Genomic DNA, 14,610 nt, shown 5'->3' with positions numbered 1-14,610 from the left:
CCCCCTCCCCAGCCCAGCACCCCCTCTCCAGCACAGCACCCCCTCTCCACCTCAGCACCCCCTCCCCAGCCCATCACCCCCTCCCCACCTCAGCACCCCCCTCCTCACCTCAGCACCCAGGGGTGTCCCGGGGTCCCCTCACATCCCAGGGGTGCAGGTGGGTGCCCCATCCTGCCAGGGCTGGTTCTGGGTGCAGGAGACGCACTGGGGAGAGTATTGCCCCCCCCGAAAAGTGCTGTAGGTCCCCAGCATTTGAAGGTCCCCAAAGTCCCTGTACCCCTCAGGGTTGCTGGGGTCTGGTTTCCCTCCAGTCCCCTCCATGTGTGTGCCCCCCCCCCAGCCTTGGTGGCATGGGGACAGTCTGTCCCTGCTGTCCCCTGGACACAAAGCCTCTTCTGAGCCTCTAATGAACTTCTTGCTAATGAAGGAGGTCCAATTAAAATACCATCACACACCCCCCCCCCCACTCGGTGTCACGGAGCTGAAGAAGGGACGTGGCTTTCACCCAGTGCTCAGCCTGGGGGTCCCCCTCTCCCCATGGCTGCTGTGCCCCCCCAGGCTGGCACAGAGGTGGCCTTAGCGGCTGGTGTCACCTCCCTGTCCCCTTTCCCGCTCCGTGGGATGGAGTGGGGGACTGGGGGGGGGCACACACACACACATGTCCTGGCTGGTGGCATTCTCTTGGCTAAAAATACCCCCCTGTTCCAGCACTGGATTAAGGGACACGGTGGGCGGACGGCGGGGACACAGCCTGGAACCCCCAAACACCGCCTGGCACCCCCAAACACCGCCCGCCGCTCCAGGCCAGCGCAGGTGGGGACATGCGGGGACAGAGGGGGGGGTGACACAAGGCTGTGGCACCCCCAGACTCTGAGCAGTGGGGACCCAGCTGGGTCCTGCCTCGAGGGGTTGGGGGGGGGGGGGGGGCGGCTGAGTTCCCTCTTTTAGGGGTGAGGTCCCCCCTCTGGGGGGGATCCTTGTCTCAGAGGGGGTAATGCCCCATTTTGGGGGGTACTCGCTCTTGTTGGGGGGGGATAACAGTGATTGAGGGGGGGTGGCCTGTGTTGGGTGGTGCAGAACCCCATCCCGGGTCAGGATGGATGCAGGGATGCCTTTGAGGGGGCAGTGTCTGTCTGAGGGGGGATCAGCACCGCATCCCTGTGGTGCTCAGCACCCAATTCGGGGGGGCGATGCTTGTGGGGGGAGCTCAGCACCCTTCTGGGGGGGGCGATGACTGGGGGGGGGATGACTGGGGGGGGCTCAGCACCCATCTAAGGGGGCGATGCTTGGAGGGGGGGCTCAGCACCCATGTGGGGGGGGAGATGCTTGGAGGAGGGGGCTCAGCATCCATGTGGGGGGGGGCGATGCTTGGAGGTGGGGGGGAGGGCTCAGCACCCGTCTAGGGGGGCAATGCCTGGAGAGGGTGCTCAGCACCCATCTGGGGGGGCGATGACTGTGTGTGTGGGGGGCTCAGCACCCGTCTGGGGGGGCGATGCTTGGAGGTGGGGGTTCAGCACCCATCTGGGGGGGCGATGACTGGGGGGGGCTCAGCACCCATCTAGGAGGGGCGATGCTTGGAGGAGGGGGCTCAGCATCCATGTGGGGGGGGAGATGCTTGGACGGTGGGGGAGGGCTCAGCACCCATCTAGGGGGGCAATGCCTGGAGGGGGTGCTCAGCACCCTTCTGGGGGGGCGATGCTTGGAGGGGGTGCTCAGCACCCATCTGGGGGGGCGATGACTGGGGGGGCTCAGCACCCATCTAGAGGGGGGCGATGACTGTGTGTGGAGGGGGCTCAGCACCCGTCTAGGGGGGCAATGCTTGGGGGGGGGGGGGCTCAGCACCCATGGGGGGGGGCGATGCTTGGAAGTGGGGGTTCAGCACCCATGGGGGGGGGCGATGACTGTGTGTGCGGGGGGGCTCATCACCCGTCTGGGGATGCGATGCTTGGAGGAGGGGGCTCAGCACCCATGGGGGGGGGCGATGCTTGGAGGAGGGGGCTCAGCACCCGTCTGAGGGGATGGATGACTGGGGGGGCTCAGCACCCGTCTGGGGGGTCGATGCCCGCGATGTAGGGGGGTCCCGGGGGGCTCAGCTTCATCCGGAGCCCCCCAGGCCCAGCGCCGCAGCGCGAGCGGCCGCCACGGCTCCCCCCCCTCCTTCCTCCTTCCTTCCTCCCTTCCTCCTCCTCCTCCTCCGCCACATCCTCCTCCCGCCCCATCCTCTTCCTCGGCGCCGCTTCCGGCTCGCTCGGGGGACTTTGGTCCAGCGCCGGTCTCCCGCATCAATCATCAACCAGGGAGCGGCCATCGCGGCCCCGCAGCTGCCATGTCCGCCGCCCCGGCCAAGTGCCCCTTCAAGAAACGGGGCAGCCTGCAGGCACCCCCCCCCCGCAGGTGAGACCCCCCCAGCACCGGCCCCCCTCACTGCCCCCCCCAGCACTGACCCCCCCAGCACTGACCCCATCACCGACCCCCCTCACTGCCCCCCATCACTGACCCCTCCCCATCACTGACCCCATCACCGACCCCCCTCACTGCCCCCCCATCACTGCCCCCATCACTGACACCCCTTCATCACTGCCCCCCATCACTGACCCCTCCCCATCACTGACCCCATCACCGACCCCCCTCACTGTCCCCCATCACTGACCCCCCCTCATCACTGAACCCATTACCGACCCCCCTCGCTGCCCCCCATCACTGACACCCCCCATCACTGACCCCGTCACTGACCCCTCCCCATCACTGACCCCCCATCACTGACACCCCCCCATCACTGACCCCATCACCGACCCTCATCGCTGCCCCCCATCACTGACACCCCTTCATCACCGACCCTCATCACTGCCCCCCCTCACTGACCCCTCCCCATCACTGACCCCATCACCGACCCTCATCACTGCCCCCCCATCACTGACACCCCTTCATCACTGACCCCATCACCGACCCTCATCGCTGCCCCCCCATCACTGACCCCCCCATCGCTGCCCCCCATCTCTGACACCCCCCCATCACTGACCCCTCCCCATCACTGACCCCATCACCGACCCTCATCACTGTCCCACCATCTCTGACACCCCCCCATCACTGACCCCTCCCCATCACTGACCCCATCACCGACCCTCATCGCTGCCCCCCCATCACTGACCCCATCACCGACCCTCATCACTGCCCCTCCCATCGCTGCCCCCCCATCACCGATCCTCCCCACTACCCCCGAACCCCTGCAGGTGATGCCCCTCCCGACTCCTCCCATCACTGACTCCTCCCATCACTGACCTCATCACTGCCCTCCCATCACTCCCCCCCCATCACTGACCCCCCCCCCCCCATCACTGACCTCATCACTGCCCCTCCCATCACTGATCCTCCCCACTACCCCCCAACCCCTGCAGGTGATGCCCCCCATCTCTTGACTCCTCCCATCACTGACCCACACACACAAATGCCCCCCATCACTGCCCCCCATCACTGCCCCCTCTGCCATCACTGACTCCCCTCTCACTGACCCCCATCACCACTGACCCTCATCACTGTCCCCCCATCACTGATGTCCCCTATCGCTGCCCCCCATCAATGACAACCCACATCACTGCCCCCCATCACTGATCACTCCCTCCCCATTACTGCCCCCCCAGCAGGTGAGTCCCCCGTACTGCTGTCCCCCATCACTGCTACTCCCTCCACACCTAATTCCCCTTGTAGGTGACCCCCCATCACTGACTGCCTCCCCTCACTGCTCTCCCCCATAGGTGAGCCCCCCCCCCCCATCACTGATGCCCCCCCACCCCAGCAGGGTGCCTGTAGCCCCTGGCGGGTGGTTCTACAGTTGTGGGGGGCTGTTGTGGGTGCTACGGGTGGGGCTGCCTTTTTTGGGGAGGGGGAGAAGGGGCTGGGCTGCTGCTTGGGTGGGCTGTAGGGGGCTGTGCCCATCATGGTGGTGTCTGGGCTGCTCAGCGGGCCCTCGCGCAGCTGGCGCTGAGAGGGTTGGGGGGGGGGATTCCCTGTGGGTGTGCTGTGAGCTGGGGTTGGGGAAGCACTGGGTGACACCAGTGCCATGCCTGCCCAGGTGACACTGGCAGCATCCTTGCCCCAGGTGACACCGCTGTCCTCCCTGTCTGGGTGACACCAGTGCCGTCCTTGCCCCGGTGATGCCAGTGGCATCCCTGCTGGGTGCCCCCGGCACTCCGTCGGCGTGGCTGGGCATGCACTGCAGTTGGGCCCCATCGGTCCCTTCGTGCTGGGGAAACTGAGGCAGGGGAGCAGCTCTCACACACATGTGCGCATGGGGGTTGGGGGGAGGCGGGCAGTGAAGCCCCCCCCAGTGCTGGTCATTCCTCAGTTTCCCTACCCAGCCCTCAGCACTGGCTACTCCCCAGCCCCTCCTGTTCTGCTTTGGGTGATGTTGGGGGGGCTCTTAGTGATAACCAGTAGGGCGTGATTACCTGTGCCCCCCCCCACTCCCTGTTGTCGGGTTTTGGTGGTGTTTGGCAATGTTGGGGGGGAGATGTTCCTGGTCTCGGGACATCCCCCACCTCCCCTCCCTCTCCTGTGCTGCGCTGTGAGTTTGGGGAGGGGCGAGCAGACGACCCCCCCAGCTGGTTCCAGCACAGGTGGGAGCTCAGGGGGGTGTGGGGGGGGACTGGAAGGAGGGTCAGGGCAGTGGGGTTGTTTTTTTCAGGGAATCTTTGAGGGGGTTAACTCCTCCCAGCCCGGGAGGAGGGGGTCTGCCCCCCCAGCTCAGCTTGTGCCGCTCCCTGCAGAGCTGCGGGGGGGGCCAACGGTGCGGCCCCTGCAGTCGGCGCGTTCGCTGCCCGGAACCCCACACTGTCTGAAGCATTTCCCAGTTGACCTGCGCACCTCCATGGATGGCAAATACAAGGAGATCGCTGAGGTGGGTCGTGGGGTGATGGCAGGGGTTGGGTTGGAAGGGACCTCAAAGCCCATCCAGTTCCACCTCCTGCCGTGGGCAGGGACACCTCCCACTGGATCAGGGGCTCCAAGAACCATCCAACCTGGCCTTGAACCCCTCCAGGGATGGGGCAGCCACCACTGCTCTGGGCAACCTGGGCCAGGGCCTCCCCACCCTCAGTATGAGGAATTTCTTCCTAACGTCTAATCTAAATCTTCCCCCTCCCAATTTAAAGCCATTCCCCCTCGTCCTGTCACTCCAGGCCCTTGGAAAAAGCCCCTCTCCAGCTTTCCTGGAGCCCCTTTCAGTACTGGAAGCTGCACTAATGTCTCCCCGGAGCTTTCTCCAGGCTGAACAACCCCAACTCTCTCAGCCTGTCCTCAGAGCAGAGGTGCTCCAGCCCTCGGATCATCTCCATGGCCTCCTCTGGACCCGTTCCAACAGTTCCATCTTCTCCTTATGTTGGAGATTCCAGAACTGGACACAGGGTCCTGTTTGCTGAGAGGAAACACCTCTGTGGGTGTCCCCTCCATCCACTCTGTACCCTCCCCCCAACCCTGAGCCCTCCCCACACCTTTCAAAGGCTCTCCCCCAGCACAGAAGAGCTGTCTGCTCCCCTGCCTCAGTTTCCCCAGGTACTGGTGGGTGCCCAACCGCAGCGTGTGGCGGCCGGTAGGGGGGCGGGCAGGGATGGCAGCGGTGTCACGAGGAGCCGTTCCCCTGGCCCCACTTGGGCTGAGCCCGGGCGCAGCTCATGACAGCGATGCCCGGTGCAGGAGCTGTTTTGCCGCTCGCTGGCCGAGAGCGAGATGCGCACCGCACCCTATGAGTTCCCAGAGGAGAGCCCCATCGAGCAGCTGGAGGAGCGGCGCCAGCGCCTCGAGCGCCAGATCAGCCAGGACGTCAAGTAAGCCTGGGGACAATCGTGTCCCTTCCCCATGGCATGGGGACACGCCACCCCCCCACGCTGTGTGCCCTGGGGCCAGGGGGGGCTGTCCGTCCTCCGTGCCAGCTCTGTGTCCTCTCTCCCGTGGGTGTTGTGCTTGGTGTCCCCTTTTTAAGTTCGTGTGGTTTTGGTTGTTTTTGGCATTAACGGGGTGTTTTCTCTCCTCGGTCCCTCTCTCCCCTCCCCTCCCCTCTCCTCATCCCGGCTGTGTCCCCCCCCCCACCCCTGGCCCTGTCGCTGCCTGCTTGACCCCAGACTCGAGCCCGACATTTTGCTCAGAGCCAAACAGGACTTCTTGAAAATTGACAGTGCCGCGGACTTACAGTGAGTGTCCGACCCCGTGCCACCAGCCGGGGACACGGGGGGACATCGGGGAACACCCCCACCCCCCCCACCCCGGCTCCCTTTGACCCCACCTCTCCCAAACACTAGAGCGGAAAGGTTCCCACCCGGCTGCTCTCACTGGCACTGAAGGGGTTAACACACCCAGGGGAGGGGCTTAGGGATGGGGCTTTGGAGCTGAGGGGGGGTCCCAGCCCCACTGGTGACACAGGACTCTGTCCTGACCCTGTCACCCCCAGGATGGGGGGGTCCCGGCCCCACCAGTGACACGGGACTCCGTTCTGACCCTGTCACTCCTCCCCAGGATGGGGAGTCTGATGCTGTGTGTCCCCTTCCCTCCTGTCTCCGTTTGGGAGTTGTCTCTGTCATGAGTTATTTCGTCCTCTGTCCTGCCCCCTACTTTTTGTTGTGCTGATGTGGGGCTGGGGATGTGTCAGGGGGGCACAAGGCCACCACCAGTGGGGACATGGGTGGCACCTAGCTGCCTGGTGATGGGAACGCTATCACCCTCCCGCTGCCCTGGGGCTGCTCCTGGCGGGGCGCGGGGACAAAAGGATGGGGAGAGATCTTGTCACTGTCTCACCAGCCACCGTCTGTACCCCCAGGCTCTTCAAGGAGCAGAGCGAGGACCTGGTGGACCATGTCCCCAAGGAGCGGGAGGCGCCGCTGGAGCGGGAGTTCCAGCGGGTCACCATCTCCGGGGAGGAGAAGTGCGGGGTGAGCCTCTCCCCACCACCCATCAGGGTCTTCCAAGTGTCAATTCCCACCTTGGGGTTGGTTTATTTTGGTGTCCCCCTCCCCAGGTTCCCTTCACGGACCTTCTGGATGCGGCCAAGAGTGTGGTGAAGGCGTTGTTCCTACGGGAGAAGTACATGGGGTTGTCACTGCAGAGCTTCTGTAAAACCACTGCCCGGTACCTGCAGGAGCTCTCTGAGAAACCCCTGGAGACCTGTGGCTACGAGGAGGTGCCTGAGACCCCTGTGGCAGCTGGTGAGCACAGGGTGGTGGGCTCTTCTGGTTGGGATGGGGTGCTTGGAAGGCTTTTGGGGAGCCATCTGATGATGCTCTTCTTGTTGGGTGTCTCCTGGCTGTAGATGCCCCCGTGCATCCCCCATTTGCCGAACAGCACCCTTATGAGAAGTGGGACCCCCAGACCATGCCACCTGATCTGGGCTTTGGGCTGAAGATGGTGGGTGGCGTGGTGCACGTTTACACCAAGCAGGACGTCACTGACAAGTGAGTCGTGAGGCATGAGGACAGGCGCTTACTGGTGTGATGAGTTTACTGGGGGGCTGCGGTGGGTGGCGTGGGGCATGGAAGGAGCCCACTGGACCATGTCCCTGCATGGGACCCGCTTCTGTCCCCCCTGCAGGAGCACGGAGCTGGACTTGCCATACCCCGATCTGCAGGAGTTCATTGCCGACATGAATTTCCTCATGGCTTTGATCATCAATGGGCCCATGTAAGGAGAAAGGTCCCACCAGGGGGGTGTCCTGGGGGGACAGAACCTTTGGGACAGCACCAAAGGACATGGTGGTGGCCATGACACATGGTACTGCAGCTCCCATGTTCGTGCTCGTCGTCACTGTGCACGGGGAGGGGTCCAAGAGTCCAGAGCTGTGTCCCCTCGTCCTGGTGAGCACCAGCCTTTCAGAGCTGGATGTTATCCCTCCTCTCCCCTAAACTGAAACCCCCTCTCCACTTTGGGCAGCAAATCCTTCTGCTACCGCCGGCTGCAGTACCTGAGCTCCAAGTTCCAGATGCACGTGCTGCTCAATGAGATGAAGGAGCTGGCGGCCCAGAAGAAGGTCCCCCACCGCGACTTCTACAACATCCGCAAGGTACCTGTGGGCTCGTGGAGGTGGGGTTCTGGCTTGACTGGGGAGCACTTGGAGGCTCTCGGGGCTGAGCATCAACCTCTGACCATGCAGGTGGACACCCACATCCATGCCTCGTCCTGCATGAACCAGAAGCATCTCCTGCGCTTCATCAAGAGAGCCATGAAGAAGCACTTGGATGAAATTGTCCATGTGGAGAAGGGCAAGGAGCAGACGCTCAAGGAGGTCTTTGAGACGATGAACCTCACCGCCTATGACCTGAGTGTAGACACACTGGATGTCCATGCGGTATGGTCCCCAAATGCTGGAGATAAGCAAGGTCCTCAGCTTATCTCTGGCTGGGGTGGGGGAATCTTCAGGAGTTGTCCCAAGATGTGATGGAGTGTGTCAGGGGCTCTGGATAGGGATATTGTGGTAGCTCTCGGGTGATGAGGGGTCTCGGCTCACATCTACATCCTGCCAGGACCGCAACACCTTCCACCGCTTTGACAAGTTCAACGCCAAGTACAACCCTATTGGTGAGTCCATCCTGCGGGAGATCTTCATCAAGACGGACAACCGCATCTCAGGGAAGTACTTTGCCCACATCATCAAGGTGAGCAGCTCTGGTGGATGACCCTTCACATCTCTCCCCAATGCCATGTCCCCTTCCCAGTGGCCAAGGGCTGACACTTGATCCTCCCTGACAGGAGGTGATGTCTGACCTGGAGGAGAGCAAGTACCAAAACGCCGAGCTGCGGCTCTCCATCTACGGCCGCTCTCGGGATGAGTGGGACAAGCTGGCCCGCTGGGCCGTCAACCACCGCGTCCACTCCAACAACGTCCGCTGGCTTGTGCAAGTGCCCCGGCTCTTGTGAGTAACGGAAGGACAGACACCCTCAACCAAGACCGCATCCTTGGTGGGGAGAGCAAGGATATCCCCTGATAGCTGGAGTGGAGTAGGATTGGACACGTGTCTCTGAGCGGGGTCTGTCTCTCTGTAGCGATGTCTACCGAACAAAGAAGCAGTTGGCCAACTTCCAGGAGATGCTGGAGAACATCTTCCTGCCCCTCTATGAGGCCACTATCCACCCTGCCCAACATCCAGAGCTGCACCTCTTCTTGGAACATGTGAGCACTACATCCTGCTGGGGATGAAGGACACCAGCGTCACCCACACTCCTCAGCTTGAGAGCTAGGGCAGATCTCCTGGTGGAAGGGTGACCATCCCACCCCGGGGTTGTCTCTCCTGCAGGTGGATGGCTTTGACAGCGTGGATGATGAATCCAAACCAGAGCATCACATCTTCAACCTGGACAGCCCCTTGCCGGGCAACTGGGTGGAGGAGGACAACCCCCCCTACTCCTACTACCTGTACTACATGTATGCCAACATGACAGTGCTCAATCACCTCCGACGGTAAGGACACCTCAGGGTCCCTGGTGCCTCAGCCCATCCTGTGGGGAATCTAGGGGGATCAGATGATGATATTTAGCCTCATGTTGCAGGAAGCGAGGCTTCCACACCTTTGTCCTGCGCCCGCACTGTGGTGAGGCCGGCCCCATCCATCACCTCGTCTCGGGCTTCATGGTCTCCGAGAACATCTCCCATGGCTTGCTGCTCCGCAAGGTGAGTGGGGATAGGGGGGTCTGTGGGGGCCAAGGGTGTGGCTGGGACCCCCGCTCACCCTGCTGTCCCCCCCAGGCCCCTGTCCTGCAGTACCTCTACTACCTGGCACAGATTGGCATCGCCATGTCCCCGCTGAGCAACAACAGCCTCTTCCTCAGCTACCACCGCAACCCCTTGCCTGAGTACCTCTCTCGGGGGCTCATGGTCTCCCTCTCCACCGACGACCCCCTCCAGTTCCACTTCACCAAGGTGAGTGGGTGTGTTGAGGGGTCAAGGACCACCAACCCCCCAAAAAACAGCTATGGGGTGGCCACCAGCCAAGCCACCGGGATGAGATGGTGTTGGTGGTGGCCACGAGCAAGGCAATGCCAATGGGCTTGGGAGGATGCTGGTGATCCAGAGAGGGTGGGAGAAGCGGAGGAACCCCATCCTCTATGGAGGGTGGCCCGTTGGTGGGTGCTGAGGCTGTGTGTCCCCCCCAGGAGCCGCTGATGGAGGAGTACAGCATTGCCACCCAAGTCTGGAAGCTCAGCTCCTGTGACATGTGCGAGCTGGCCCGCAACAGTGTCCTGATGAGCGGCTTCTCCCACAAGGTAACGTGGCTCCAGTCCCACCAGGGACCCTGAGCACTCCGTGGTGGGTCCTGCCAGCGGCACCCAAGGCAGTTGTAGGACCTTCTCCTGGCTGTTCTCCACAGGTGAAGAGCTACTGGCTGGGGCCTCACTACCTGAAGGAGGGTCCAGAGGGCAATGACATCCGTCGCACCAATGTCCCCGACATCCGTGTGAGCTACCGCTTCGAGACGCTGTGTCAGGAGCTGACCCTCATCACGCAGGCAATGCAGACTGAGGAGCTGGAGACCATCCAGGAGGAGGATGCCCTCACCATCACCTCCACCCTGGGCGCCCACTGACCCCCTGTTGGGCTCCCACTGGGACCCCTCTGTCTCCCCGCATCCCTCCAGGGCTTTGCCACTTTCCCCCTCCTGCTACCTCCCGCCCTGGGAAGGGGACGCTCCCCACCACTGTCCCCTGGGCCCCACCAGTGCCACCTTGCAGGGTCGGGTTTGCTGAATTCTCTCCGTTTCTTGTTTTTGAGGTTTTTTGGTCTGTCTTTGTTGTTTTTTTGTTTTTTGTTTTTTTTTTTTAACTGGTGTTTCCCAGCAGGGTTGGCTCCTGCCAGGCTTGCTGGCATGAGGGCAAGGCTCCAGGAGGTGACATGGGTGCAGGCACCACCAGGGGGTCCTGGTTTCACCTCCTGGGCTCAGGACATGGTGACGAGTTGGGGGACATCAGTGCTGGGCATGGGGACATTTTGGGGACACCCAGCCCAGGAGCAAGGCCTAGGTCCTTATCCTTTTTAATTGCCTGTCCTTCTCTCCGTCCACTTTCTTGCCCCGTGGGGACATGGGGACAAGCCGGCAGCACCCCAGGGACCCAAACGCAGGCTCTCTGCGCCCCCAGGCTCTTCTTGCTCCCTCCTGTGGGGATGCCATATCGGTGGGAACCTGGTGGCCCAGGGTATGTGTGGTGCTGACTGGAGGGGACGGTACTGGGTGGAGGATGCTCCGTCCTCCTCATCACCACAGGCAGGAAGGCAGAGGAACCAGGGTGATGCATGTCCCTGACCCCACGCTCCCAGGAGCTGTTTGTGGCCCGGATCGGGCTGGATGAGGCTTCTCCCTTCCTGGTGGGGTATTACCCCATCCTTGTGCCCCCCTGCATCCCAATCCTGCCTCCCCCTGCGCTCCAGAGCTGGCGGCTGATGCTCCCAGGAAAACACGATGGCGACGAAAAAAAGAAACAAAAGAAAAAAAATGGAAAAAAAAAAAAGGGAAAAAACCCAACCGAGCATGAAAAATAAAGTATTTAAGTAAAATACTTAAATTTGAGAGTGGCAGGGGGATGTTTCACAGCGCCGGAGGGAAACTGAGGCAGCAAGAGGGGGGCACACAGGCCCTGCTGTGGCATAGGGAGATCCTCCCATGGCTTAGCTTTAGAGACAGGGGGGTCCCCAAAGCGATGGGGGTGTTGAAGGCCGGATCCTGAGCAGTTGGGGGCCCCACAGGACCTAATGTGATGTAGGGTGATGCCCCATAGCTCAGCTTTGTGGACAAAGGGGCACCAGAGCGATTGCGGCACCTGGGCTGGATCCTGAGGAGTGTGGGGCCACTCGGGTGCATGCTGTGACATAGTCTGCACCCCCAATGGCTTTAGGGACACGGAGATCCCCAAAGCAATGGGTGTGCTGGGATCAGATCCGGACCAATGACTAGATCCTGTGGTGGCATAGGGTGCTCCCCATGGCTCAGCTTTGGGAACGGGGGGGACGTGCGGGCAGGGTGACTGGGGTGCCAGGGCCAAATCCTGAGCAGTGGGTGGTCCCTGCTGCAGTGTAGGGTGCTCCTCCCAAGGCTGAGCTTTGGGGACAGGGGGGTTCCCAGGGTGATTGCGGTGCCAGCACCGGAGCCTCTAAGGTGCATGGCAGCCCCGTTGCCGGCCCCGCAGCTGGCGGGACGCCCTGGCACCCTGCCTGTGCCTGGTCATGCCAGCGGGGAGGGGAAAGGGGAGGGTGCTGGGTAGGGTCTCAGCACCTCCGTCCGTGCCCCCGTCCGTGCCTCTGCAGAGCCACTGCTGGTGCCACCATGGTGCTCACACTGGGCTACTGGGACATCCGAGGGGTGAGCGGGGGACAAGGGGGGGCAGTGATGGCTTAGGGGGTGTAATGGGGGTGGAGGTTCATGGGTGGATGGAGAGCAGAGTGGGGGTCAGTGGGTGCTGAGCGGTGGGTGCTGTGTCCCCCTCCAGCTGGCGCACGCCATCCGCCTGCTGCTGGAGTACACGGAGACCCCCTACCAGGAGCGTCTGTACCGGACTGGCCCAGGTGAGGGGGGCGAGTGGGGAGACCCCCCAGGTACCCCAAACTCAATCATCCCCCCAGCTCCTCGTTCCTCTTTTGTGCTGCCAGGGGAACACCAGGGGAAAGAGACTCCATGTTCCACAGCCTGGCTGCCTGCACCCCCACCTCCTGCCAGGTCTGGGGGGGCCCTCAGCCCCTCTACACCTTCCCACCCTGGACCTTGTCCCTTGCTCCCTGTCCTCCCTTATCTGCCCTGGGGGGGCACATGGCTGCTCCTGGGGCAGAGTGCGGATGCCCCTGCGCACCCCCTGCACCCATGAGTTTGCTGTGGGTGGGATGAGTAGGGGTTGGGGGACTGTGAGTGGCCCCCTCCCCAATTCTATTCCCCATCCTCCCCAGCCCCGGACTTCGATCCGAGCGACTGGACCAATGAGAAGGAGAAGCTGGGACTCGACTTCCCCAACGTAGGTGATGGATGGGCAATGGGGGGTGTGGGGAAGGGGCCAGGGGGCACTGGGGATGATCTCCTGAATAAGCTGACATCCCCCTCGGTGTGTGTGTCCCCCTCCAGCTGCCCTATCTCATCGATGGCAACACCAGGCTGACACAAAGCAATGCCATCCTGCGCTACATCGCCCGCAAACACAAGATGTGTGAGTGCTGGGGGGGTCACAGCACCAGAGGGGGGTCCTGCAGTGAGGGTTGATGATGTTTCCCCTTCCCGCAGGTGGTGAGACTGAGGAGGAGATCTTGTGCGTGGACATGCTGGAGAACCAGCTCATGGATTTGCGGATGGACTTTGCCCGGTTGTGCTACAACCCTGACTTCGTGAGTACCCCTGTGGGGGGCACAGGGGGATGGACAACCCCTTCCTGAGATCTTGTTCTCAACCCCACTGGGGCATGGGGACAAGAAGAACGAGGCCATAGTCAGCGCAGGGGATGCGTTGGGGGGCACCCCTTGCCTGGCTGCAGTCAGGGGATGATGCCCCTGGTTGGGGAGGGGCTGTAGGGGAGACAGCCCCCACCCCAGCTGTACTCCCTGTGTAGGAGAAGCTGAAGCCGGCGTACCTGGAGCAGCTGCCTGGGAAGCTGCGGGAGCTGTCACGGTTCTTGGGCTCCCGTTCGTGGTTTGCGGGGGAGAAGGTAGGTGAGGGGGTTCTGGGGGGTTTGGGGAAACCCTGAAGGTGCTGACTCCCTGTCCACCTCCGCAGCTCACTTTTGTGGACTTCGTGGCATACGATGTTCTGGACCGGCTCCGCATATTTGTGCCCGAGTGCCCTGAGCTGCAGGGCAACCTGGGCCACTTCCTGCAACGGTTCAAGGTAAGAGGGGTGACTGGGGACACCCTGGTGTCACCAGCCCTGTCCCCAAGGCCCTGCTGTCCCTGGCACCTTCCCCAGCACCCCACTGTCCCTGATATCCCAATGTCCTTGTCCTCACCCTGACAATCTAGTCTCCCCATCCCTGACATCCTGATGTCCCCATCCCTGTCCCCAGCACCCTGGTGCCTCTGTTCTCATACTCTGGTTTCCCCATTTCCACTGCCATCCCCAAGACCCTGGTGTCTCTGGCCCTACCCCCAACACTTTAGTGTCTCTGTCCCCATCCCTGACACCCCAGTCTCCCCATTCCTGATACCACGGTGTCCTTGTCCCCATCCCTGACACCCTGGTGGCCCCAACCCCATTGCATTCCTGACACCGCTTTCCCTGTCTACATACCCAACACTCTGGTGCCCCTGTCCCCCTCCCTGACACCCCAATATCCCTGTCCCCATCTCTGACACCCCAATATCCCTGTCCTTATCCTGTCTCCTCCCTCAGGCACTGGAGAAGATCTCTGCCTACATGAAATCCGGGCGCTTCATCAGCAACCCCATTTTCTTGCGCACGGCAAAGTGGGGAAACACTGAGGAGTGAGGGGGTGCCCTCTCCCCCACCCCCGTGCCCCATCCTCACCTCCTGCCCTCTTCCCTACTGAATAAATCAGGGGGCTCCCTCTTTTCTGGCCGCCATGTGGGGTGTGTTGAGCTGCTGTGGGAGCGCGGGGTGCGGGGAAGGATGGGGCCCATGGAGCCCTCCATTTTGTGGGAGTGACTGCTGG

At 62.3% G+C, this 14,610-nt stretch overlaps 2 protein-coding genes across 3 annotated transcripts; both read left to right on the top strand.

The window, feature by feature from the left end:
- The first annotated feature begins 630 nt into the window (after nucleotides 1-630).
- On the top strand, nucleotides 631-11,465 carry AMPD2 (adenosine monophosphate deaminase 2). 2 transcript variants are annotated; one of them, XM_054087546.1, is made up of 18 exons: nucleotides 631-813; nucleotides 4,764-4,894; nucleotides 5,689-5,819; nucleotides 6,114-6,182; nucleotides 6,806-6,917; nucleotides 7,004-7,190; nucleotides 7,295-7,436; nucleotides 7,573-7,662; nucleotides 7,912-8,041; nucleotides 8,132-8,326; nucleotides 8,502-8,633; nucleotides 8,728-8,891; nucleotides 9,022-9,148; nucleotides 9,273-9,436; nucleotides 9,526-9,646; nucleotides 9,722-9,895; nucleotides 10,129-10,239; nucleotides 10,344-11,465. In XM_054087546.1, exons 2-18 carry the CDS (start codon nucleotides 4,865-4,867, stop codon nucleotides 10,557-10,559), a joined length of 2,295 nt encoding a protein of 764 aa, XP_053943521.1. In that variant the 5' UTR covers nucleotides 631-813; nucleotides 4,764-4,864; the 3' UTR covers nucleotides 10,560-11,465. The 2 variants fall into 2 exon arrangements, with proteins under 2 accessions (XP_053943521.1, XP_053943522.1); XM_054087547.1 differs by lacking the exon at nucleotides 631-813 and adding an exon at nucleotides 2,212-2,394.
- A 716-nt stretch (nucleotides 11,466-12,181) lies between these two features.
- LOC128854404 (glutathione S-transferase 2-like) lies at nucleotides 12,182-14,547 on the top strand. Its single transcript, XM_054087559.1, has 8 exons — nucleotides 12,182-12,326; nucleotides 12,454-12,529; nucleotides 12,905-12,969; nucleotides 13,077-13,158; nucleotides 13,233-13,333; nucleotides 13,555-13,650; nucleotides 13,719-13,829; nucleotides 14,331-14,547. The coding sequence occupies exons 1-8, from the start codon at nucleotides 12,291-12,293 to the stop codon at nucleotides 14,424-14,426; spliced, it is 663 nt and encodes a 220-aa protein (XP_053943534.1). The 5' UTR covers nucleotides 12,182-12,290; the 3' UTR covers nucleotides 14,427-14,547.
- The last annotated feature ends 63 nt before the right edge of the window (nucleotides 14,548-14,610 follow it).

This window comes from Cuculus canorus, chromosome 24, assembly GCF_017976375.1.
Source record: "Cuculus canorus isolate bCucCan1 chromosome 24, bCucCan1.pri, whole genome shotgun sequence".
NCBI classification, from domain to species: Eukaryota; Metazoa; Chordata; class Aves; order Cuculiformes; family Cuculidae; genus Cuculus; species Cuculus canorus.
Note: the sequence above shows the minus strand (reverse complement) of the source record. Positions and strands in the feature narration are given on the sequence as shown.